The sequence below is a fragment of the Malania oleifera genome, chromosome 12 (assembly GCF_029873635.1).
Source record: "Malania oleifera isolate guangnan ecotype guangnan chromosome 12, ASM2987363v1, whole genome shotgun sequence".
NCBI lineage: Eukaryota > Viridiplantae > Streptophyta > Magnoliopsida > Santalales > Ximeniaceae > Malania > Malania oleifera.
This window is the reverse complement of record NC_080428.1, coordinates 11,399,878-11,424,313: the sequence shown is the minus strand read 5'-3', so window position 1 is coordinate 11,424,313 and position 24,436 is coordinate 11,399,878. Positions and strand designations below refer to the sequence as shown.

The window sequence follows — 24,436 nt, the reverse complement described above, 5'->3', positions numbered from 1 at the left end:
TTTAAATGTGCAATACAATTTTTAAATTTTCGTTTCTAAATTTCAAACTATTCCAAAAAAAAAAAAACTTATTTTTCAATTTCATACAATTACAATTTCGATTAGGTAATGTTAGAATCATCCATTTTGATCTTCAATTTAAGTTTGTGTAGATTTGAAAGTCCAAGACTTGGAACTTATACTCATGTACACAGAGTTAAAATTTTTAAAGAAATAATTAAAAAAAAAAAAAAACGTTTGTCATCTTTTATGTATAAATTTTAAAAATTAAGAAATAAAATGACTAAAACTAAAACAATTTTCCCATACAAATCATGTCAAAACTAATTATTATTATTCATTTATTTCATAAAAATGTTGTAAAAACAAATTAGCTAACTTTTACATAATTTTTCTTAAAATCAAAATAAAAAATAAAAATTATTTTCCATAAATAAACAAACCCTTGAACTCCCCGACTGATTACGCATTTAGCTTATTGTAGATTGAAATAGGAAAATAAATTTCTTGCTATTTTACAAGAAAATAATCTACAACCAAAAAAAAAAGTCATTTTAAGATATGACTGCAACAATCAGTACCAGACAAATGACACCAACTTGTAAATTATGGGTTACCTTAAATTAGAAACTACCATACAAAATTATTCTACTTTCACTTTATTCAACTCCAAATGAAGACGAGAAAAAGAAAAAAAAAAATGAACACCGGCAAAACATAAACATATTCATCATCAAAGTATTGAGCAAACTCCAGATTGAACAGCAGAAATTCCCTATGGAACCATACGACATATGACCCTTCATATTATAGTAGGGCCACATGATCCATACAAAGAGAATATAAAGCACTAAAAACACAAATGGCACAATACCATCTCAGTATGAGAAAAAAAGCTTATGGGCCAACCAAATCTTACTAGTTGTCCAAAAATCTGAACAAAAAATTACATTGACAAGAGGCAGGCCCACGATAGTTCGATCATGTGCACACCCAACACGATGAAGTTCTGGCTTATAGGTCAAATGAAAGATTCCCCGTGACCTGCATGAGCTTCAGAACAAGTAAAATGTAGAACCATGTGTATTTACATCTGAAACCCTACTCTCTCTCTCTCTCTCTCTCTCTCTCTCTCTCTCTCTCACACACACACACACACACACACACACACACAACATTGATCACCCCGTGTCTTTTTGGTGCGCGCAGCTATAGTGGTCAAGGCCCCAGTCATATCTTTAAGATATAAGGCATCCTGATCAGAAAAGACTTGAACGGCTATCATCACCCAGCTTAAACGGGGTAAATAAGATCCCTGGTGCAATCCGAGGACTAGAAGATTTTTAACCAGATCATATGAATGCAACAGCAACGATAATAAATTTAAACATAAAAATACAAGAGTCAAAAAAAATCTGCAGGAAAAGTTAAAAGAAACACCGCTCCACCATTTGTTACACCTTTCTTTGTAGTTCGAGAGCAACCCAGCATCAACGTATTAAAAGAACAGTATGTCCACATGCTACCAATCCCATTTCTAACATAAGAATACAGACACCACATTTCTGAAAGAAGAAATCTCAAAATCCTTCCCATCTCCTCAAAATATAATAGTAAAGAGCATGGGAAACTCCTGTAATGAAAGCCTGTACATTCTAAACCCTACTTAAACCACTTATATCTGGTTTCATAACAGAGCATCAAAACAAGCTCTTGCTCTTGCCCCCTCCTAAGGGCAAAAAGGGGAAAGGGGGAGGAAATTAAATAAAGAGGTAAAAAGAACAAGATTTCAACATACTACACGGGAAGACCTGCTTACTATTCCCAAAGAAGCACATGCACCGTTGGAGAGGTGATAAATCTGAAAAGTACCAAGTGGACTCCAATAATAGATGCTCCAATAAGTTCCATGTTTTGCCCCAGTACTGCCTCATCTGCTCCTAAACAATATATAGAAGCATGCAAAGAACAGAAAAACCCAATGCTATCACAAGTCCCGGTTCCCTTTCAAAAAGTCATAACCACCACTACCCCTACTATGACCCCCATTTTCACCACCCTGTCCATTAAACCCACCTACAGGCATGGAGCGATGTGCGAAGTCCAATAAAAGCTTTCTCTGATGCTCATTGGTGTGAGGAAGACTGGCACGTAAAAGCTCAACAGGCATTTCCCTACTAATGGCTCTTGCTGCATCTGACCCAACAGCCATATTTTGTGGGGCCTGCGCAAGTAGCGACTGCATAATACTATCATACTTATTGAAGCAGTACTTGGTGAGAAGGCCAAAGAATTCATCAAATGAGGCCTCCCACAGAGAACGATTAGGCACGTTGCAGCTGCTCACAGAGCGAGGACTGGTTAAGAGTTTAGTTGCCCTCTCTAGAACAGATTTTAAAATAACGGAAGCCCCATCTCCAGCAGAGCTTCCAAGTGGTCGGAGAGGAGGTTGCTCGGACGAACAAACAACTGCTGCAAGACAAGCACTTAGCGCACCAAGATCCATGTCACTAACACATTCAGAAACAACCTTTGCAAGACTCGAAGTTGTTTCAGCTGCTCCTGGATCAGATGGAAGGCCACCAAACAAGAACCTTAAATGACGAAATATGGCCATGCAGACTATTCGGATAAGCTCGCTGCCTTGAAAAATGAGCTGGAGGTACCTTGAGAGGAGCTTCCTGCCCTTGGGAAGAGAGACTAATCTCAAGAATACAATATCATCCTTGGGAACCAACCCAACTGTGTGAGTGTTTTTGCTTAGTGGGTCAACAAGTTGAAGCGAAGCTGCCAGCCCTTCAAGCAGGACCTGCCGCCGCCCCCTCAGCTGTGCACCACCATCTTGGAGCTGATTGAATTGCAGGAACCGGTCAATATCATCTACGTCAAGGAGGAGACAAAGACCATCCTCAATGGTGACCCTTGCTGCAAGCAATGGCTCCTGTTCCAGGGGTTTCTCTGAAACTTTTGGCTCAGTACAGCTGGCAACGGATGAATTTGGAGGGTCAACCTCAAGAAGAGGGCGAGGCCTTCGAATTGAGGAAAATGGAACCCTCCCAAGGGCATCAACCTGGAGAAAAGCATGAGGCTCAGCATTAGCACGGGCTCGTGGAGGAAGATCCCTCAAGTGAGTTGGGCAGAAATGGTGTCTCAACCTTGCGTCTGCAGATTTTTTTGCAAGACAGCCCTGGTGGTAATAATCATCTATGTATGGATCGTTACTGTGTGTTGCAGCAAGCTGCATTCTAAGGATATTCTCAATTTCGTCAGCTGTCATATACTTGGATCTAAATTGTGGCCACCCACCATCACTCTTCTGGCTACTGGTATCAGAGCCCTGTGGAGAAAAACGAAGATACTGCCTATTTTTTTGTGACAATTTAGGTCTCTGATCTCTTAGATGGGCCAGATCAAGCATTGAATCATACTTACTCATTATGGGTGGGGCTGGAGAAATATGGGGATTAAATAGGTGGGATTGCATCCCTGATAGATGACCAAATGATGTCTGAACTTGATGATGTACTCTATGCTGCCGCAACTGCTGCTGTGGCATTAACTGTGGTGGCATCAACCCATTTTGATGAGGTGACTGTTGTTGCAGTAAATTGTTCAGGAGAGAGGGATGATCTCCAGGAAACAAACCAGTCTGGTTATGCCAATGATTTGGTGGTCGGTTATTAACAGAGATAGCAGGAGTAAATGGAGGCATATTTGCACCAAAATGGGACCCATGAGGTAAGCCAGGCAATTGAAGCTGCGAGTTAGAGAAGGGAGAAGGGTTTGGAGAAGGCAGAGCTATTTGGGGCCCACCAGGAAGATATGGAACATTCATGTTTTGTGAATGGTGGTTTGGTGAAGCCTGCTGTGATCTGCCACCTGGGGGAGGATATGAAGTAAAAGAAGATTTTGGCACTAGAATTGGTTCACTGGAGAAGTGTGGTTGTGGCTGCTGCTCAGGGTATGAAGATGTTCTGTGCAGAGGCTTTGAATCGGAAAGACAAGCAGAAGAGGAATGTGGCTGTGATGACCATCTTTTACCATCCTGAATACCTTCATTATCACATATATGCTGATCAAACCAGTTGGGAAAATCTGCCTCTTGTGCCCATTCAGCTGCAGATGAACCTGGAAGAAACATTTTTTAAGTAACTGGAACAAACAACTAAACAAACAGCAAGACAAGATAATAATGGGATTACATGCACGCATCCGAGAGAGAGCAATGTAATATTAAGAAAGCACAGAATGCAAAAAATACAAAAGAGAAATAGTTCAAAACAATTACACACCCGATATCTTCAACCAAATGATCTCACCAACTCACCAGCTTAATCCATTATAGCATTTTCAATTTTCAAAAAAAAAAAAAAAAAAAAACGATGAAACAGCACAGCAATAAAACAAATAAAAGGCCATACACTACCTAGTATTAGAAAGATTAAGAAAAAAAAATATATTTAAAGGCCTGTCAGAAACTTCCCTCTCACATCACAAGTGTTAAACCATTTCACTAGTTTGCACCATTATCATGCCCCCAAAAAGGGATTATTAGATTTTCTTCATCTAGACAACAGACAGTACCTCATTATCTGCAAATTTAACCTTTTCCCCAAGGTACAAAGACTAGGAAAATGGTTAACTAGATTATGTAACAAAATTAAGGACTAAAATGGTTAACTAGTTTATTTAGCAAAACCACGAGGACTACGAAAGGCTTTAAACAAAATTATAATGACCAAGAAAATGTCAAAAGAGCAGTGGAAGAACAAATGAGACGCTGTATAACTGTATAAATATGGCTTGTATTTTAGGCATTCACATCCAGTCTAATGAGTCAGTCTTAACCATAGAATCAATTGGCTTTATCACAACCATGACATTAAATAGAACAGGCCACACAATAACTACAATTATGATAAATCAAGTTTGTCCAACGCCCAAATTTTAATTTAAAATTATAAGAAAGAAATCGACAATAGTGTACTCACTTTCCCTTGATCCCCAATCACGGATAACCCCAGCACTTCTTGGTTCATTAACAACCTTGTTCAACTGCAATGGGGGCAAAATTGATTTAGAATATAATTTGAACATGAACAGAATCCATTAATATCCAGAAACATATACATGACCATCAGATAGGAATAGCAATTATATAAAAATTCGAAGAATGAGATAATCATTTCTTTTTTCTAAGAATATTATAACAAAAATTGGACCAGCAAAGGTATAATTAATCCAAATTGACAACGCTAAAAGGTCATGAAAAAGGGCATGCAAACATTGATGAGCCAAGTTGAAGAGAAGAAATGACTGCAAATGTTTAACCAGAATAAAGGATCAGAGTTCAAATGTCAAAAATTTTCTTTAACCAACCAAAGGTTTTGTAAGGATTTGTTCAGTTTGAAATTCCAATTTTAAGAGTTTCCACAACTAGAGCATTTTTCATCATAATTATCTGTACTTCAAAAACTTCATTTAATAAAATAAGTTAAGAAACATAAGATTTAAAGATCAATATTTACAACACCATTGCAAGGTGCGAAACCTTCTAGCAAGGGGTGTGAGGGGAAGACTTGAAAATCATACTAGCAGTCATGTTGCCTCAATACCTGCAACACTCTGCATATTCTCTTATCCAATGAAAAAATAAATAATGAATGAATATGCACACACACAGAAACACGTAGATAAGAAATATGGATCAGAATTGAGCAACTAATTAAGAAACATCCAAAACGTAAAAGTTGCCCAAATGAGAATGCTAAGGTGTATAAAAAACATTAGCGTTAAGTTACTTATAGGCATAGTAGAAGATAAGATAAAGGAGCAGCTGAGATGGTTTGGACACCTGCAATGCTGACCAAAATAGGCACAAGTGAAGAGTGAGCTGGTTCATGTGAGTGGTTGTAGAAGAGGTAGAGTAGACCTAGAATAAATTGGAATGAGATAGTGAGTTAAGGATTTAACAGCCCTCAACTTGTTAAAGGATATTGCCCAACATCATGTAAACTGGCGCAAGAGGATGCATGTAGCCAACCCCACCTAATGCTACTCGTTGTATGCATGCATGTATGTATTTATGTATCTATATAACTGGTCTACAAAATAGATAGCAAAGTTGTTGCCTGATACAGCATCATATAAGCTCAACAACTCTCTTCCATTGAGAATTCTAAAACTGTGATCCAACCAATAACATCACACCATAGCAAAAGTAGCATGCCTCCACATTAGCTTCCCTTCTAAGCCTTCTAAATCTCCTAAACTTCTGGAGGAAAGAAAATCAACAAAGAAGAAAAGAGAGGCCACTGCATGTGGGTGGGCATTGTGGGCGTGCAGATATGTCATCGTTGGGTGTCATGGGCCGACTATTTCACACCTTTGTGAAAGGACCATGCAGCGCTAACTAAAGCACTCTTGTTTAACTAGCCAGTCTGTCGTTTACCATAATTCATCCACGAAACACTTTTATTATCATTTAATCAAATATCAGCGGAAGCAGTATGCAATTATGAAAGCAGTTAAACATTAAAGCAATGCAATTCATTAACAACACCTCCGTTAACATTGTGTGTCTAGCAAGGGAGGCAAGTAGGCTAAACACGTTGACAATATCTAGTGAGTTTTACAAGTTGATGAACACTCACCCTCCCCTAAAGAGCTTTCTATGCAATTCTCACTTTGGCACGAGGAAACATCAAAGTGACCGAAGAGTCATACTGCCTTATTTGGCATAGGCAGAAACTACTACTAGAAAATAAACCTACACTAGTATTTACATGATGGAAACCCATCCCAAAAGCACTAGACAAGCGATCACAGGCAAGCATAATGCACTGAACAAGTTCGTCTAGTGACACTCCCCTACTTATGCGGTCAGCGTCCTCATAGACTTTGGCGCTAGGTTCACTTGTACTTTGTCCACGAATAGTTGCATATCTTCCGCAGAAATCCAGTTGATTTCTTCATCACCAAGGCATTTCCACAAAACTAAAAACTCTCGCTGCTTCTTCCTTGAGCATATGAACTCTCTGTCTACAAAGATATCTTCAACTTCACGTTTGTCAGGTTGCACTATCTTCAATTATGTTCTAGTTGGCTAACTTCTGCTCTAATCTTCAGTATCGGTGTTGAATGGCTTGAGGCAGTTGACGTGAAACACAGGTTGCACTTTCATCCAAGTCGGACAGTCGACTCTGTAATAGGCCTTCCCGACTTTGGCCAAGATGGGGAATGGTCCTTCATATTTGCGAAGTAGTCTCCTATCTCGTCCTCGTAGTCACCTAATTTGTTCACGATTGAGCTTAACAAGCACCAAGTCACCTTGAAGTGTAGCAATCTTCTCCCCTAATCTGCCCACTTCTTCATCCGCTTAGAAGCTTTCTCCAGGCAAGCTCAGGCAATCTCAGCACTCTGTCTCCATTCTTTGGTGAAGATGTACACCCTAGGACTCTTTCCTCTGTACGGCTCGTCCACTGTGTGAGGTAGCAGTGACTGCTGGCCTATAACAAGCTCAAAAGGGCTCTTGTTGGTTGTTAAGCTTATTTGGGCATTGAAACAGAACTGAGCCACATTAAGTAGTTGCACCCAATTTTTCCAGTTGGCACTGACGAAATGGCTCAAGTACTCTTCCAATAGCCCATTGAATCTCTCCACTTGTCCATCTGTCTATGGGTAATAACTCGAAGAGATGTCAAGATATGAACCGAGGATTCTGAAAAGTTCTATCCAAAATTTGTTAGTGAATCGTGAGTCTCGGTCGCTAACAATATATTCGGGAACACCCCAATATTTCACAACATTCATAAAGAATAATTGCGTCGTCTCCACTGCCGAACAGTACTTGGGTGCGGCTATGAACATACCATACTTCGAAAACCTATCTATAACCACAAGTATAGACCCTGCGTCTCCTACTTTGGGCAGGTTGGTGATGAAGACCAATGAGACACTTTCCCACGGTTTGGATGGTACTAGTAGAGGCTTCAGCAGTCCTGCAATCTTCCTCCGCTCCACCTTATCTCATTGACAAGTAAGACAAGTTCAAGTATAATCAACCACATCATCACGCATTTGCAGCCAATAATACCTCTGCTTCAGTAAGGCCAAAGTGGGCTGCCATCCTGAATGTCCGACCCACATGGTATCATGACACTCTCTCAACAGTGTCTTCCTGAAATTGTGAGCTCGTGGCACAAAGAGCCAGCTACCATGGGTCATCGGCAATACGTCTTCCATCCAGAACTGACGTGCTTTCCCTTCTTCGGCCAGCTTCATTAGGTTTTGCGCGATTAGATCTTTGGCTAAATTCTCTTTTTGATGCACTCCCACATCGTCGTGGTAACAATATTCACCGTCAAGTGTGCTAGCATTTGCAAGGCCGCCAGCTCGACCTTCCTACTCAATGCATCTGCGACTTGGTTTAGGCGCCCCACCTTGTGCTCAAAGGAGAAATCATATTCTTCCAAGAATTCCTGCCATCGGCCCTACTTGGGTGTCAACTTCGACTGTGTGAAGAAATGGCTAACTCCCAAGTTATCTGTTTTCACCACAAACCTTGACCCACGTAAGTAATGCCACCACAAGTGGAGACAATGTATTACCACTAGCATCTCCTTCTCTTGAACTATGTACTTCCGCTCTACTTCACTAAGCTTACAGCTCTCATATGCAACATGATGTCCCTCCTGTAACAAGACACCTCCAAGGACGAAGTCTGATGCATATGTTTGCACCTTGAAGGTTTCATGACATCCGGAAGAGCAAGTACTGGATCTCTCATCATGGCATCCTTCAAGTCATCAAATACTCCCTACCACTTCTCAGTCCAGTTCCACCGATGACCCTTCTTCAGTAGTTCTGTCTAAGGGGTCGTTCTCTGCGAATACCCCTCTACGAACATACTGTAATAGTCGGCAATGCCAAGAAAGGAACGCAACTCCTTCACTGTCGTTGGGATCTTCCATTCTTGAATCACCCTTACCTTCGCCATATCCATCCGGATATGACCTTGCTCAATCACATGATCAGCGAAAAAACACTTCTCTTTCTTCACATACAGACTGTTCCCCTTCAGCCTGTCAAAGACCTTACATAGATGTTCTTTATGTTCCTCCAGAGTGGAACTGTAGACAACAATATCGTCCAGGTACACAACAAACTTGTCGAGGTACATTTGAAATACTTGGTTCATCAAGGTACAGAATGTTGCAGGCGCATTCGTCAAACCAAATGGCATCACCAAGGATTCATATGCCCCATACCGTGTCACACAAGTAGTCTTCGGCTCATCCCCATTATCAATTCTCACTAATGGTAGCCTGAGCTCAAGCCAAGTTTAGTGAAGTACTTGGCATGACTTAACTGATCCAACAAACCAACAATCAATGGAATAGGATACTTGTTGCGCACTGTCACCTTGTTAAGCGCGCAGTAGTCTACACAAATCTGTATGCTCCCATCATTATTCCTCTGAAACAACACCAATGCTTCGAACGGTGCTTTGGAAGGGCGAACATATCCTTCTTCCAACAACTCATCAAGTTGTTTCCTCATCTCTAGAGGCGCCATCCGATATGGCCCCTTAGCAGGTAGTTTCACTCCTAGCAACAACTCGATCTCATTCTCCACACCCCGTTGTGGAGGCAAGTTATGAGACAGCTTACTCGGCATCACCTCTTTATACTCATCCAACACCACTTGGATGGTCGTAGGCACCAACTTTTGGCCTACTTCTTCATCTACCACCACCGTGGCTAGTTATGTCTGTTCACCCTTTCTCAACCCCTTCTTGAGTTGCATAGCTGAAAGGAACTTCCCATAGTCTCCTTTCGTCGCAACGACTTGCACCATGCATGAGTGATCTCTCATCAGACAAAGGGAAGCAACAAAAGGCATCAACAATGCATTTGTACCCCTCACAAATACCATTCCCAAAATGGCTTGAAAGTCATCAAATGGCACCGTTATGAAATTCGCATGACCTGCCCACTGCCCAAGCTTCACAGTTACTTGCTTGGCTACCCCCAGAGTAGGCTGGGCTATCAAATTCACTGCTTTCATGTGTCCTGTATCCTTCTCCAAGGATAAGTTGAGTCTCCATGCTTCAAGCTGCAAAACAATGTAATGAGTAGCCCCGATATCCACATTAGCTCAGGTAATCTTCCAATTGAACCTCAAGTCCATAAACATCAATCCTTTTTCTTGTGTAACTTTCAGTGCTTTCACCTGCTTTTTCAATGCATTCACCCCCCGCATTGCACCCATCCTCAGGATATCCTCCTCTTCCCCATCATTTTCCACTACCTGCTCCGCAATGGAAGCCTGTAAGGCATTAATTGTTGCTTTGTGAGGGCACTCAAAAACTCTATGAGGGCATCGACACAAGTAGCACAAAATTTTACGGTTTCCATTGGGTGTGTTGAACCCTTGAGACCATAGTTGTTAAAAGCGTGCCTAGGCGCGAGGCGCAAACAGGCGAGGAGGCCAGCGCCTCATAGCATGCAAGGCGAGGCAGCCTGTAAGAGGCGCGATGAGGCACAAAGCAGCGTCAGGGAACGAGAGGTGCCCCCTGAAATTTTTGAGGTTGTTTAAATAAAGAAAGGCCAAAGGCCTAGCCCTTTTCGACCCTTCGAAGCCCCACGACCCTTCGCAAGTTTGTCTTGCACTGTTGCACATTTCGAACCAACAGCGCGAGTTCGTCTTCAAGCCTTCGAACCAGCAGGAACCTTTTCGAGCTCGTCTTCGAGCCTTCGAACCAACAGCATGAGTTTTTCTTCAACATTTCGAACCAGCACAACCCTTCGCAAGTGACTTCCACATTTCAAAGCAGTAGGAGCCTTCGCGAGTTCATCTACGAGCCTTCAAACCAACAACGTGAGTTCTTCTTCAACATTTCGAACTAGCAACGAGCTCGTCTTTAAGCCTTCTTCTTCTTCTTTCACTTCTTATTTTTCTTCTTCTTTTTGAGTTCTTCTTATTTTTGCTGCCTACTGCTGCTTCTTATAATATTAGTTGACAATTTTATTTTAATCTTAAACTTCTAAATAATATATTTTAAAAAAGAGAAAAAAAAATGCAAGTTGAAGATTCGTAATAATTAATATAATAATCAACAAGAATCAAACTAGAGAAGGTTGTTTTACCAACATAATTTAAGAATTCACTAGTATTGAATTTAACTTAAGCTGATATTTAGATTTTAGACTTTGAAATCTTTTATTGTACTCTTTTATTTTGATGTTGAACTATGTTGAATTGTTGATGCTTTTGGCCTTGGCAATTTCATTAAATTTCCAATTTTGCTATTAAATATTTTGGCATTTTAAATTCTAATATTACTAGATATTCATATGTTCATATATGAATTACCCCAAATAGGCATTTTACAGCATTTTAATAAAAGGTGAGGTGCATGCCTTCGCCTCACACCTCGTGCCTCGGCTTCAAATATCCTTTGCACCTTGGGTTGCCTCGCACCTCTGACTACTATGCTCGAGGCGATGAAGCTTCTTTTGAAGTTGATGCTTTATAGTCGGCTCCCCCACTTTTGGGTTTGCCCTTGTTGAAAGACTTTCCATTGTTTCCCCCTACGCCAAACTCTTTGGATGAGGAGGTATTATCGCCACCGTAGTCAGTCAATGCGTTCCGCGGCAGCTTGTGTGGTAGACAAGTCTTGAACTCTTTGCCCATGAAGTTATGTTCTTGCCCACAGTTTCAACCCCTCCAGAAAATAAAACAGCTTGTCCTTTTCTGAAATGTCCCTATATCCAACATCAAAGCAGAAAATTGTTTCACGTATTCCCTGATTGAACCAGTATGTTCGAGGTCTCTCAGCTTTTTCCTAGCATTGTACTTAACATTCTTAGGAAAGAATTGGGCCTTGAGCTCTTTTTTCAAGTCTGCTCAACAATTCACTACACAGCGTCCATTTTCAATTTCATTGTACTTGGTACGCCACCACAGTTTGGCGTCACCAACTAAGTACATGGTCTTAGTATCCACTTTCACCTGTTCTGAATTCGTCCTCATAGCGCGAAAGTACTACTCTATATCAAACAAGTTCTCCAACTCCTTGGCATCACAGGCACCCCCATACTTCCTAGGTTCTAGTAACTTGGTCTAGCTAAACCCCGGAGTTTTAGAGTTTCCCATAGTAAGAACCATCAGATTCATCTTTTCATCCAGATCAGCTATTCGAGATTGCAAAATTTCCACAATATGGTAAAAGTCCTCTTAACATTTCACCTATCAAACTTGCCTGATGCTTTTTTGATTTCATCACTTCATCAATAAGTCCCCTCAGTTGGGCCATCTTTGTGGCCACATTGTTGGCTGTGGTTTCAGCCTGTGCTTCTAGCACACTGATTCTCTCAGCATTGGTTGGTACCATGGTAATTTACCAAAGCTTTCCAATCCCACAACGAAGGCAACTAAATTCATGTAGCAACTAACCGAGCATTGGTTTCAACCTATGCTTCTAGCACACTGATTCTCTCACCATTGGTTGGGGCCATGGTAATTTACCAAAGTTTTCCCAATCCCACAACGAAGGCAACTAAATTCACCTAGCAACTAACCGAGCTCTGATACAAAGTGTCACGGGCTAACTATTTCACACCTTTGTGAAAGGACCGTGCGGTGCTAGCTAAAGCACTCTTGTTTAACTAGCCAGCATGTCGTTTATCACAATTCATCCACGAAACACTTTCATTATCATTCGATCAAATATCAGCGGAAGCAGTAAGCAATTATGAAAGCAATGGCAAGTAAGCAGAAAACATTGAAGCAACGCAATTCATTAACACTCCGTTAAAATTGTGTGTCTAGCGAGGGAGGCAAGTAAGCTAAACACGTTGACAATATCTAGTGAGTTTTACAAGTTGATGAACACTCACCCTCCCCTTTCTATGCAATTCTCACTCTGGCACTAGGAAACATAAAAGTGAGGGAGAAGTCATACTATCTTATTTGGCATAGGAAGAAACTACAACTAGAAAATTACCCTACACTAGTATTTACATGATGGAAACCCACATCCCAAACGCACAAAACAAGCGGTCACAGGCAAGCATAATGCTCTGAACAAGCTCGGCTCGTGAGGGTTAGGCCACGCATGGTTAACTAAATGGTTACACAATTGACTGATGAAACTTCTTGAGATAGAATCTTTCCCCATGTAATAAGGCGAATGACCACCCATCATTGCCATGCTGCTGGCCTTGTGGCTGCATGGATTGCCCATCATAAAGCCTTGCATGGCCCACATGATTGGGAAGGGCGTCTGCCATGCCCTTGACACCTATGTTGTGCACAATTGACTGATGAAACTTCTTGAGATAGAACCTTTCCCTGGGTAATAAGGCGAATGAACGCCCATCATTGCCATGCTGCTGGCCTTGTGGCTGCATGGATTGCCCATCATTGAGCCTTGCATGGCCCACAACATGATTGGGAAGGGCGTCTGCCATGCCCTTGACACCTATGTTGTGCACTATGTGGTGTTGACACCTCCCCCATGGCATCAACACGCCCATGTCCCAGTGGTATTGCTTAAATGATGTCCCTTGATAATGAACACAATGCATTTCATTTTATGTGCATGGTAAGGCCATGTCAAGTTGGTTGGATGCTTTTATGCGTATGGTAAGCCCATGCCAAGTCGATTGGATGCTTTTATGTGCATGGTCAGCCCATGCCATGCCAAGTCGGATACATGGTTCTTGACATGTCTATTTCCACACTTGAAAACCATTTTGCTCGTTTCTTTTGTTAGCTCCACCACACCCATTGTCCAATGCTTATATAATTAAGCTATTGAACCGGGCTTATAATGGCCATCCATGCCTCTATCTTATCAATGGGTGTTGATTTGCTTGTTTTTAAGCCAAAGCGATAACAGAATTGCAGATACATGCCATTGCATCCATTTTCCTTGGTACCCTATCTATTGATGTACCTTTCATGTATCCATTTTACCCTTTCTTTTGTTAGCCCTACCACACCCCATTAAGTGCATGCTTACACAATTATGCAATGCATCGGGCTTACGATGGTCGTCAATGCCTACATCTTGCCATTGGGGTGATTTGCTGGTCTTCGAGCCAAAGTGATAGCAGATTTGCGTTTACATGCCATCCAATCTCCATTTTCTTTCATAGCCCTACTTATTGATGTACCATTGATGTATCCACTTCCCCATTTACTTTGCTATCCCTACCACACCCAATTGAGTGCATGCTTATAAAATTATGCTATTGCATTGGGTTTATGATAGTCATCGATGTCTATGTCACTGACATTGGGTGTTGATTGCTTGTGTCTAAACCAAAGCAATAGCATATTTGTGTTTACATGCATTGCCTATTTTTTCATTCTTGAAGGCTTAAGCAAGTTCTCCACAAATTGCCAGTTAAGTTGTTGTAACATATTTGTGTTTACATGCTTTTTTCCTTCTTGAAGCATGTTTTCTATGAATTGTTAGTTATTTTGCTGTCGTGCCTAGCATGCTTCTACAATCCTACTCAATGTGTGTATATTTGTAAGGTTTTTTGCCTAGGGAATTTTGCATTTTTCAGGTTTGTGGTGCAAGTGTACATGATGGTGTGTGAATGGCTCTTGGTTTGCGTGGGTTTGCTGGCTCTCTACTTCTGCTAAGAACTGCACTCATGCATTCCTTTCCATTGTTGCTTCAAGTGAAATCCTTCCTCGAGCAAAAAATTAGTTCCTGTGTTGCCTACGTAAATTGAAGGAATTATAAATCGATTTGTCCCCTTTCGCCATACGCCTCTTTTAAGGGATGGCAAGGTGAACCTAGAAGCAACCCCTACAAATTCTTTTTGTGAAACCGAATATCAGTTTTTATAAAATTCAAAACAAAACGGAAACACCGAAATAAATAGTCAAAATGTCCAGTTTCTGTTCATTTTTCAGTTTTCCGGTAAATTTTGTACACCCCTACCGCCCACATCCTCATTTTGCGACCCAAAATAATAATTTGGAGACTAGATGAACCAAAAGATGCTTTCTTCCATTAACGGGGATGTATTATCCTCATTCCTAATTGTCTCTCTTGCATTCTGCTATCCTATGTCACTTTTACTATTCTTGTGAGGGAGTGCACAGAGTTTTAAGAGGTTAAATGAGAGATTTTTTGTGGTTAGGAGGGGATGAACAAGGTAGTGATCACCTTGTAGGTTGGAGACAGGCTGTTGATCAAAGAATGGGGGGAGTTTGGGTCGCAGTAATTCAATATCCAATAACATTCTTTGGTGGGGAAATGGTTATGACATTTTCCCTCAGAACTTGACTTTTTGACACATGGTGATTCATAGTAAATTTGGACATAAACAAAAAGTGTGGGGTGTTGAAGCTCTACTATTTGCTTACGCATGCCCTTGGAAATTTGTCTTCACAAATTTATCATCTTTTTGGTCCCAATATTCACTATAAAGTTTGTAATGGAGAGAGAATTTAGTTTTGGTGAGATTTTTGGATTGGAGAGGCCGTGTTGGACTTCGTCTAAATCGATGTTAGTACAAATCCAAAGCCTGAAATCCAAGCTTCTGAACACAACCTTACACCTTACACTTCAAGTTTTAACACTTGCAACTACCAACATCTCCTCTTTTAATACTATATATAATCGAATAATGCATTTAGACAAACAAGTCACAAATCACAGCAAGCCTTACATTTGTTTCAGAAAACAAAAGTCACAAATGTCTCAACCCATGAGTTGCAGAAATCACAAATCACAAAGCTGCAAGCCTCTCTCTCTCTCTCCCCCTCCCCATGAGTTCAGAAAAAAAAGTCACAAATGTCTCAACCCATGAATTGCAGGAATCACAAATCACAAATGTAAGGCTGCAAGCCTAGTCCACTACCAACATCTCTCTCTCTCTCTCTCTCTCTCTCTCTGTGAAGTTCCCACCCATGAAATCCTCTGATCTGGTAAAAAAAGGTGCCTTGAAAAATATGAATCTGGCTCTATCCAGTCAGGCCAGTTTGTCCGATATTTTCCAGATTTGACCAATTTTGACTTCTTTAAAAACTTGATAACTGGACCATATAGGGAGCTGGTTCCAGGTTTAACAGGTCCAACCAGCTGGTCCAATCCAGTTTTCAAAACACTGTTATCTTCCAGAAAGAAAAAATAGAGACAGAAAACAATGAACAATACAAGGAGAACAAGATGTCCCCCAAAAAAACAAAACAAAAATTTATCGATTACAAAGAGCTACCCTCTAATATCTTTGAAGGTCGGCCGGGCAGTGACAACCGCCAATAAACCCAAACAAACAAGCTCAAAAAAATAGGCAAGAAACATAACTCTGTCCCAAGAGAGTGTTTAACTTTGGGGGTAACTCTGTCCCTCACAATTTTCTGAACAACAGGCCAGCATCCCCTTGATGCCTCTTCAATAAATTCTTTTTACTTATAGGAAAAAAAGAGAGCGGGAAGAATAAGAAAGCAACCTACCACACAAACTTCCAAAGGATTGCATAAGATATTATGCCTCTCCCTCTCATGCAAGCCTCTTCCTCTAGTGTAACCTAGACACTTCCTCAAAAATTTGTAAAATAGTGAGTATATTAGCAAAGCATCATCTTTTTGTTATCAATAAAGATAATTTTTTTATTAGCAGGGCATCAAGGGGATGCCATCCCGAGGTACAAAACATCAACTACACTGTAGAGTGTTGAAAACATCAAGGATTACATTATGATCATTAACAATTTGCCCACTATGCCATCTGGAAACAACAGCAATCCACTGCTCTATGCAAATCTGAATCAGCGTAGCTGTATCTTTGAAGGTTCTCTTGTTTCTTTTCAAGCACACCAAAAGATGGCGAGAGGGATGAGATTCAAAGCCTTTCGCTTCTCCTTGGTGGCCCTGATGGCTTTCCAAGCCCATATCTACCCTCCAACAGAATTTGCAGTAACCCACAGATCTCCAGTCAAGGATAGAACCATATTCCACAAGTTCCTTCTCCAGGGGCAGAGGAGAAGAACAGTTGACTAATTCTGCATCAGCCATACAAAGAAAACATTTATTTGTGATTGTACGCCCCCTTTACGCAAATTTTCAAGTGTTAACATATTTTCATGTGTGGACTACCAAGCAAAAAAGGCAACCTTTGAAGGGGTTGTTATCATCCAAATAAGAATCCAAGGGAAGGAGTTACAATTTGCTCCAATCAGGGAGAGCTTCTTGTAGAAAGATTTAACAATGAAAACACCAGTTATGTAGAAAGCCCATTTTGATTCATTGGGGATGTTTTGGCAACGCAAATTATAGAGATTGCTGTAAAAGTCCGAGAGTACATGCCATTTCCAATCTGCCACATTCCTAGTAAATGGAATATTCCAGAAAATTGAAGGGAAAATTTGTTAGGGTTTGAGGCTGTCTCAGGCTTGAAAGTGAATCTTCGTAGAAGTGAGCTCATTTCAATTGGGGAGAACACGGAGGTTTAACTTTTTTTGCTGGTCTTTTGGGTTGCAAGATGGGAACCTTTCCCATTAATTACCTTGGTCTCACCCTTCAAGCCAAATTCAAAGTCAAAAGAGTTTCAGAACCCATTATTGAGAAGTTTTGAGAGGAGAAGGGCAGGCTAGAGAAGAGATTTCTCATCAAAAGGAGGCAGACTCACCCTTATCAGGAGCACTTTAATGAATCTTCCATTCTATTTCATGTCTTCCTTCCCTTACCGGCCTAAATTGCTAGGATATTGGAGGAAATACAAAGAAGATTTCATTGGGGAAGCTTAGGGGAGGAGTTTAAATATGACCTTGTTAGATGGGGAGTGGCTAAATAACCCATATGTTTGAAAGGTTTGGAGCTGAAATCCCTCCTCACTTTCTTTGCCTTCCTCAAGAAGCGGTTATGGAGGTCCATGAAGGAAAATAGTATTGGAACAACAACAAAAGATCATCTTGACAAATAAAGCCCTCCTCAAGAAGTGATTATCTAGCAAAGTATCTAATATCACCAAACAAGGAAAAGAATAGCAGCATTTGTCTTAGGTAAGAAACAATCACCTCCTCTAAACCAAAACTAAGAACTTTCCCACTCTCCGTACAATAGCTAACCATCCTACTAATACATCCACACAATAGTACCCAAAAAAAATGAAACAACAAAATATAATCTTGGCCAATCCCCCCCCACCCCCCCGGCACAAGACAATAAATTTAGGATGGTCATTACCAGTAACTACAAAAGCCATTGATAAGAAGGCAAAACCTTATCCATTTTTCTCACCCTAGAACCAAACCCTTTCATACTCAGCACCCTGCCCGAGAAATTCCAACCAACCCTATCATAAGCCTTCTCAAAATTAAGTTTAAACTTTTCCATGCTTCCTCTTTTAACATCCTCTACAAGATCATTGGCCACCAAAGTAACATCGAAAATCAACACTTTCACCCCAATGTAAAAGCTACTATGAAGTGTCATCTAAGAATACATCACATCATCTATTTGCCAATACCTTCTCTAAAATCTCATACACATGTCACCAAGTTAATGAGTCAGAAATCTCTCACCTCAATTGATAAACCTTTTCAGGCCCCAAGTGATAAAGATGGATGAACAGTTAACACTCCTACAAATCGTGCCATTTGCAATTCTTTAAAAAAAACCTTGAAGAAACCATCCCTAATGGTGTCCAATACCAAGGGTGGAGTACATACATGCAAAGACAAAAGGTATTAACCACACCTGGAAAGTTCTTCCTTCTCCATGGGCTAGGTGACCAAAACACAAATCATGGAAGGCTGGAAAAAAATATTTGTCCTCATCCACTTTGAATGGGAAAATATTTTCTTCCAGCATGATATACAATGTGGGCCCAACCCACTTAGTACTCAAGTTCTTGACATTCAGTTTTTTCTAATGACAAGTATGCTCTGGTAAGTATGCATCTTCATCTCCACCAAATGGAATAATTTGGTACATTCCCAAGAATGAGAGAGCTGACTTTTGTTAATTTCTTTGGCTGCTCAAAGCCTCAAATAGTAGTGTTACTCCTCGAACTAAATCCTGATAAGTCTAGATGGAAGCTTAACAGTCAACTCTCTTTACAGGAAACTGGAACAAACTTGCGCTTGAAAGCTATATAAAAATCTCTAGCCCCTACCGAAGTGGTTGTTTTCGTGCTTGGGTGGCAGCCCTGGGAAAATACTCACCATTAACAATTTTCAACAAAGGGGTATATCTTTAATTAACACCTCACCGATTCTTTTCATGCCAAGAAGATACTGAATCCATGGATCACATCCCAGTTTACAGTTTCCAACTAGAAACCAGCAGAATCAGGGCCACTGTGCAGGTAGGCAAGTTTTGGTTACAGCTTAGACTCTGGAGAAAGTGAGATGGGAATTTCTTCAAGTATTCACAGGAAAAAGCCTGATTTTCATCCCTCCTGCCCTTTTTTCAGCTTTGTGAAGGAACAAAAGAGCTTCCACAAGAACAGCTACATCGCTTGCGATTCTCAAAGAAAGATGGCATGCTGCTCCTAGATTGCATATGTTGGATACTTAACATAATTCTCTTTTTTGGCCACTGTTGCTTGTGATAGGGTCCCCCTTCAATGCCCTTTAACGAATTCTCTTTTTTGTCCACTTAAAAACGTCTTTCTAACCACACTGCCTTATCTGCCAAATTGAGAGACCAACCCATCAACCATAAATCTCATAACATCCTCCTCCGAACCCAAAAAAATAAAAGAGTAATCTCTTTAGCAATCAACTCTGGATTCTCACCCATATCATCTTCAACACCTTAACAAAATTATTACATTTTCTACCACTAGCAACCCTCTGGAACAAACCTAGGAAACACCAGCACTTCTGGAAGGCCTAAACGTCAGTATCCAACACATGTCAGACATTGACACATGCACTTAATTTAATTTTTTTTTAATTTTCAGACATGTTAGAGGCACAGTCGAACACTTCAAGACACGGATGTAACCTTAAATCAAGCACTTTTTTTCTCCCTTCTATATCGTCCTTGTACATTACAAAACCCCAAAATAAGAGGATCCAAGGATGCAGAGGCAATAGAGATTGAGCCCTAGACACAAACCCCTTGCTACTTTGTATCATCAGACCATCCAAGCTTCCTTTGCACCATATCAGCAATGAGGGGAGGGCTTAATGCAGCAGTGAGGCTTTCAGTCAAAGGCGTGCAAAAAATGATGGTTCTTCCCAATCAACGATCACATGCCACCATTGTTGATCCAGCAGCTCTCCAACTTCCGATGAAGTCTGAAGCGAGACGTGAATAATCTGGCAGCGGGGAAGTTCAAAGGTGTGGAACAAAGATGTCGAACCTGGAGAATTGCTTCTTGTTTCTTCTATCAAGCAACTTTTGGGAGCTCTAAATCTGTTCTATTTGAATACATGAAATGCAATCTTTCTTTTTCTCAATATTTTTTTCTTTCTAGTTACCGTTAGATTATCATTTTACCTAAAAGCTTAAGCTACTAAGTTGTGGGCCAACAATGTATATCAAGATCTAACAGTTACTTTTTGTACTTTAATTAAAATCTTTTCTGTCGTTCTTTTGTTTGCAGTTTGCACCAATGTTTTTTAATGTGAATATAAACTGAATGTACACTTGTCGTTTGTACATAAAATCTATTTGTAGAATATGCATGAATGATGCATATGTCTTGTTCAAAATTTAAATTAACTTAATATTTCTCACTCAAAAGGAAGAAAACAAGCCTAAATATATTTATTATATTAATTAAATATATTTATTATATTAATTAATGTATCCCTGCCACATCATATCCTAATATTTTCAAAATGATTGTATCATTGTGCAAGTACCATGTCATATCCGTATCCGGTGTCAATATATGTGCTTCTTTGGAACAAACCAGTACAACCCCTTTCTTTCACCCACTTCAACTTGACTTTCGCCTCCAACTAATTTCCTTCACCCACCTAATCACTCATCAAGCAACTCCACGCTCCTAGACACTTAATCTACCAACAATTCCCCTCCTCTGTCAAGGCCTCTATCCTTATGAAGAATACCACTTTTTCGTAATTCCTAATCTCTAAACCCCTCCAATTCCACGCCATAACATTTTTAACATAGCAGTTTTTTTTATCAGTAGAAAAGGTATGCATTAAAAGGGCATCAAGGGGATGCTAAACCGTTATACAAGAAACCAATCACCCTATAGGGTCTCACAAAAATCAAAAATTACATTACACTCATTTGCAACAAGTCCACTATGCCAATTAGTAGCTGCAGTAAACCACTACTATTTGCTGAACTGAATTGTCGAGATTGAATTGTTGAAACCCTTCTGTTCCTCTCTTTCCAAGCACACCAGAAAATTGCGAGGGGAATGAGAGACAAAGCCTTCCTATTTTCATTTGTTGCCCAGTTCCCTCCCCAGGCCCAAAGTTCCCCTCCCACAGATATAGTGGTAACCCACCTTTGTCCAATAAGAGACAAAGCCACATTCCAAAGATTTCTAGTCCAGGGGCCGCGGAGAAGGGTATGGTCAATTAGTTCAGCCTCAACCACCATGCAAAGGGTGCATCTACTAGAATCAAGAACCCCTTCTCTGCAAGTTCTCCAGGGTCATGATCTTACCATGAGTTGCTTCCCAGGTTAAATAAGCAAACCTTATTTGAGGCAGCTGTCTTCCATAGTTGAGACCAAGAGGAGTGGATGTTGATTGATTCCCAGATAAAAAGTTTCTTGTAAAAGGATCTGACAATGAAGACCCCCTTCTTGTCCAAGGACCAAACAGGGAGGTCATGAGTGTTTTGGGGCTGGATTTTGTAAATATGACTGTAGAAATCAGTGAGCTGGTGAAAGTTCCAATCTTCCATATTTCTATGAAAAATAGAAATTCCCAGAAAAAACCATGTAATGATGCTTGAAGGTGTTAACTAATGCAAGCATCTCTATCACAAGCTATGTTGTAAATGGCTGGAAATGCGACCCTATGAGGCCCCAGATAAGTCCACACATCATGCCAAAAATAAATGTTCTCTCCATCCCCCACCTCAAATCTAATAAAGGAGAAGAAATCATTCCAACTTCTCCTAATGTGTTTCCACAACCCTGCACCATGGTCCTCTGCCAACCCGGGAGGTCCACCTATTGTGCCCAAGCACATAATTCATAGCAACAATTTTCCGCCAAAGGAGATCCTTCTCATTCATGAATCTCCAAATCCACCTTCCAAGAAGGGCTTGTTGAAGATGTGAAGGGACTCTAAACCCAAGCCTCTTGAACTAATTGGCTGTTCCAACAGGCCCCATTTCACTAGGCAGAATTCCCCAAGTTCCCCCGAAGGAACCTCATTTGAATTCCTTCTAGTCTTTTGGCAATAGAAATCAGGTGAGGGAGGAGAGACATTAAATACACCGGAAGGTTTGTCAAGGTGCTTTTAATAACAGTGAGTCTCCCTCCTTTTGTCAAGAAGTTCCTTTTCCGTCCTACTAGACTTTTCTCAAACTAATCGATGATGGGATCCTAGATTCTTTATCTTTAAACCTGGGTCCAAGAGGTAGTCTGAGGTAGCTAATAGGAAAGGATCCTAATTTGCACCCCAAGAAACCCAAAAGCAGAGATCCTCCAAACCATCACCGATCAGAATGATTTTGCTTTTCTCAAGATTAACTTTGAAACCTAAGACGGCCTCGAAAGCAACTAAGATGCAACACAAGTAAAGAATATAAAGAGGGTAATCCTCACAAAATGATGGTGCCATCTGTGAATAAAAGGTAAGAGACCATCAAAGATTTTCCATTACTGCTGACTCTAAGACCTTTCAAGAGTACTCTGTCGATGGCTTTTTCCCAACATAAGGCTTAGCACCCCCATCACCACAATGAAAAGATAGGGAGACCAAGGATCTCATTGTATTGGACCTCTGGAAGAGCCAAAGATGTCAAACGGGCATCCATTTATGAGCACTGAGAAGCTTGGAGTACCAACTTTCTAAGAAGATAAAGAAGAAAGTCCCAGTTGACATGATCAAAAGCTTTCTCCATATCAATCTTACACACCACATAGCTTCTCCTTCCCCTCTGATAGGAATCCACCAACTCATTAGCGATGAGGGTTGCATCCATGATCTGTTTCCCGGCTACAAAGGCATTTTGGCGCTGCAAATAACTTATAGTATGGCTTTTTTTATCCTTTTAGCCAAGACTTTAGCAAGAATCTTATACATACTTTCAACCAAGCTGACTGGACGAATGTCTTTAATGTTAAGAGCCCCATATTTCTTCGGAATCAAACTCAGAAATGTGGAGTTAATGTCGCACAAGAATCTACCTGATCTAAAGAAGTCCTCAAACTGTCAATGAGGTTCGGTTTCAATGTGTCCCAATTAGATAGAAAAAAGGAATAGGAGAAACCATCAAGGTCGGGTGCTTCGTCACCGTTGCAACCTCTGATGGTTTTTGCAGGATTTCAGCTTCTTCAAAGGGTCCTCAAGCTACTCCACATAGAGGGGCTATGTGATTTGAAATTAATTCCATCCACGACGGGTCTCCAATTTTTTATTTCGGAATAAAAGGCCTTGTAAAAATTCACTAATGCCTCTTTCAATTTCCTCTTTTAACATAACAGTATTGCTCAAAACAAAATCCCTCCAACCCTCCACTATCCATTCTCTCCATGAATCTCAAACCAAATTAACAAAACTGAGATAACTCAACCACATATTCTCAAACTTAAAAGGCATAGGCTCACAAAACTAAACTCAATGGGGAAATGATTAACACCACTGTAGGTAAAAACTCCTAAGACAAATTAAAAAGTTACTCCCACTTATTCATAACAAAAACCTATCAATGCAAAGACGACTAACCTACTGCAAACCAAACCAAGCATTGCAAAGTTCTATCTCCCTCAAATTACAAATCCTAATAAAATCATTAAAACCTATCATACTAGAAGTAATCTTAGAATCATTTAACTTCCCATGAGAAAATTCAGTAACGTTAAAACCAACAAACCCCCCCCCCCCCCCCCCAAAATCACCCAAAAAGAACACAAAACCCAAAAAATGGCAGGTAATGCCACCACTGGCCCTACACCTACCCTATAGGTCCTAAGATGATGAAAGTTAGGAGCATAAACTAACCCAAACCACCACTGGCCTTACGCATATTTCCAGCTAAACAGAAAAGAAATGACCCCTACCAAGTTAAAAATTCTACGATCCACACAATACCCCAAATAACGAGGACCCCCACAACTTCCTCCTCACCAATGTTGGTACCAAGCATGTGTAAAAAATAAAAGCCAACAGATAACACGTAAGCTTGCCAACCTCACAAGAACAAAACAAAAGAAACAAAGATAATAGAATTGCTTTGCAAAAGTTGGCTTCCTAGATACATGACTAAGTGTCCAACTCTCTCCAAAAGATTGTAGA

The 24,436-nt window shown here is 40.5% G+C and overlaps 1 protein-coding gene across 2 annotated transcripts in view; it reads right to left on the bottom strand.

The window, feature by feature from the left end:
* Positions 1-701: 701 nt before the first annotated feature.
* LOC131144250 (protein PAT1 homolog) overlaps positions 702-24,436 on the bottom strand; it is a 33,101-nt gene continuing 9,366 nt past the window's right edge. For both annotated transcript variants that reach the window (XM_058092777.1, XM_058092778.1), the window contains exons 4-5: positions 4,992-5,055; positions 702-4,128 (exon numbers count right to left, since the gene is read on the bottom strand). In XM_058092777.1, coding sequence (XP_057948760.1) covers positions 1,988-4,128; positions 4,992-5,055 — 2,205 coding nt within the window. In that variant the 3' untranslated portion in view covers positions 702-1,987. The remainder of the gene's footprint in view (positions 4,129-4,991; positions 5,056-24,436) is intronic.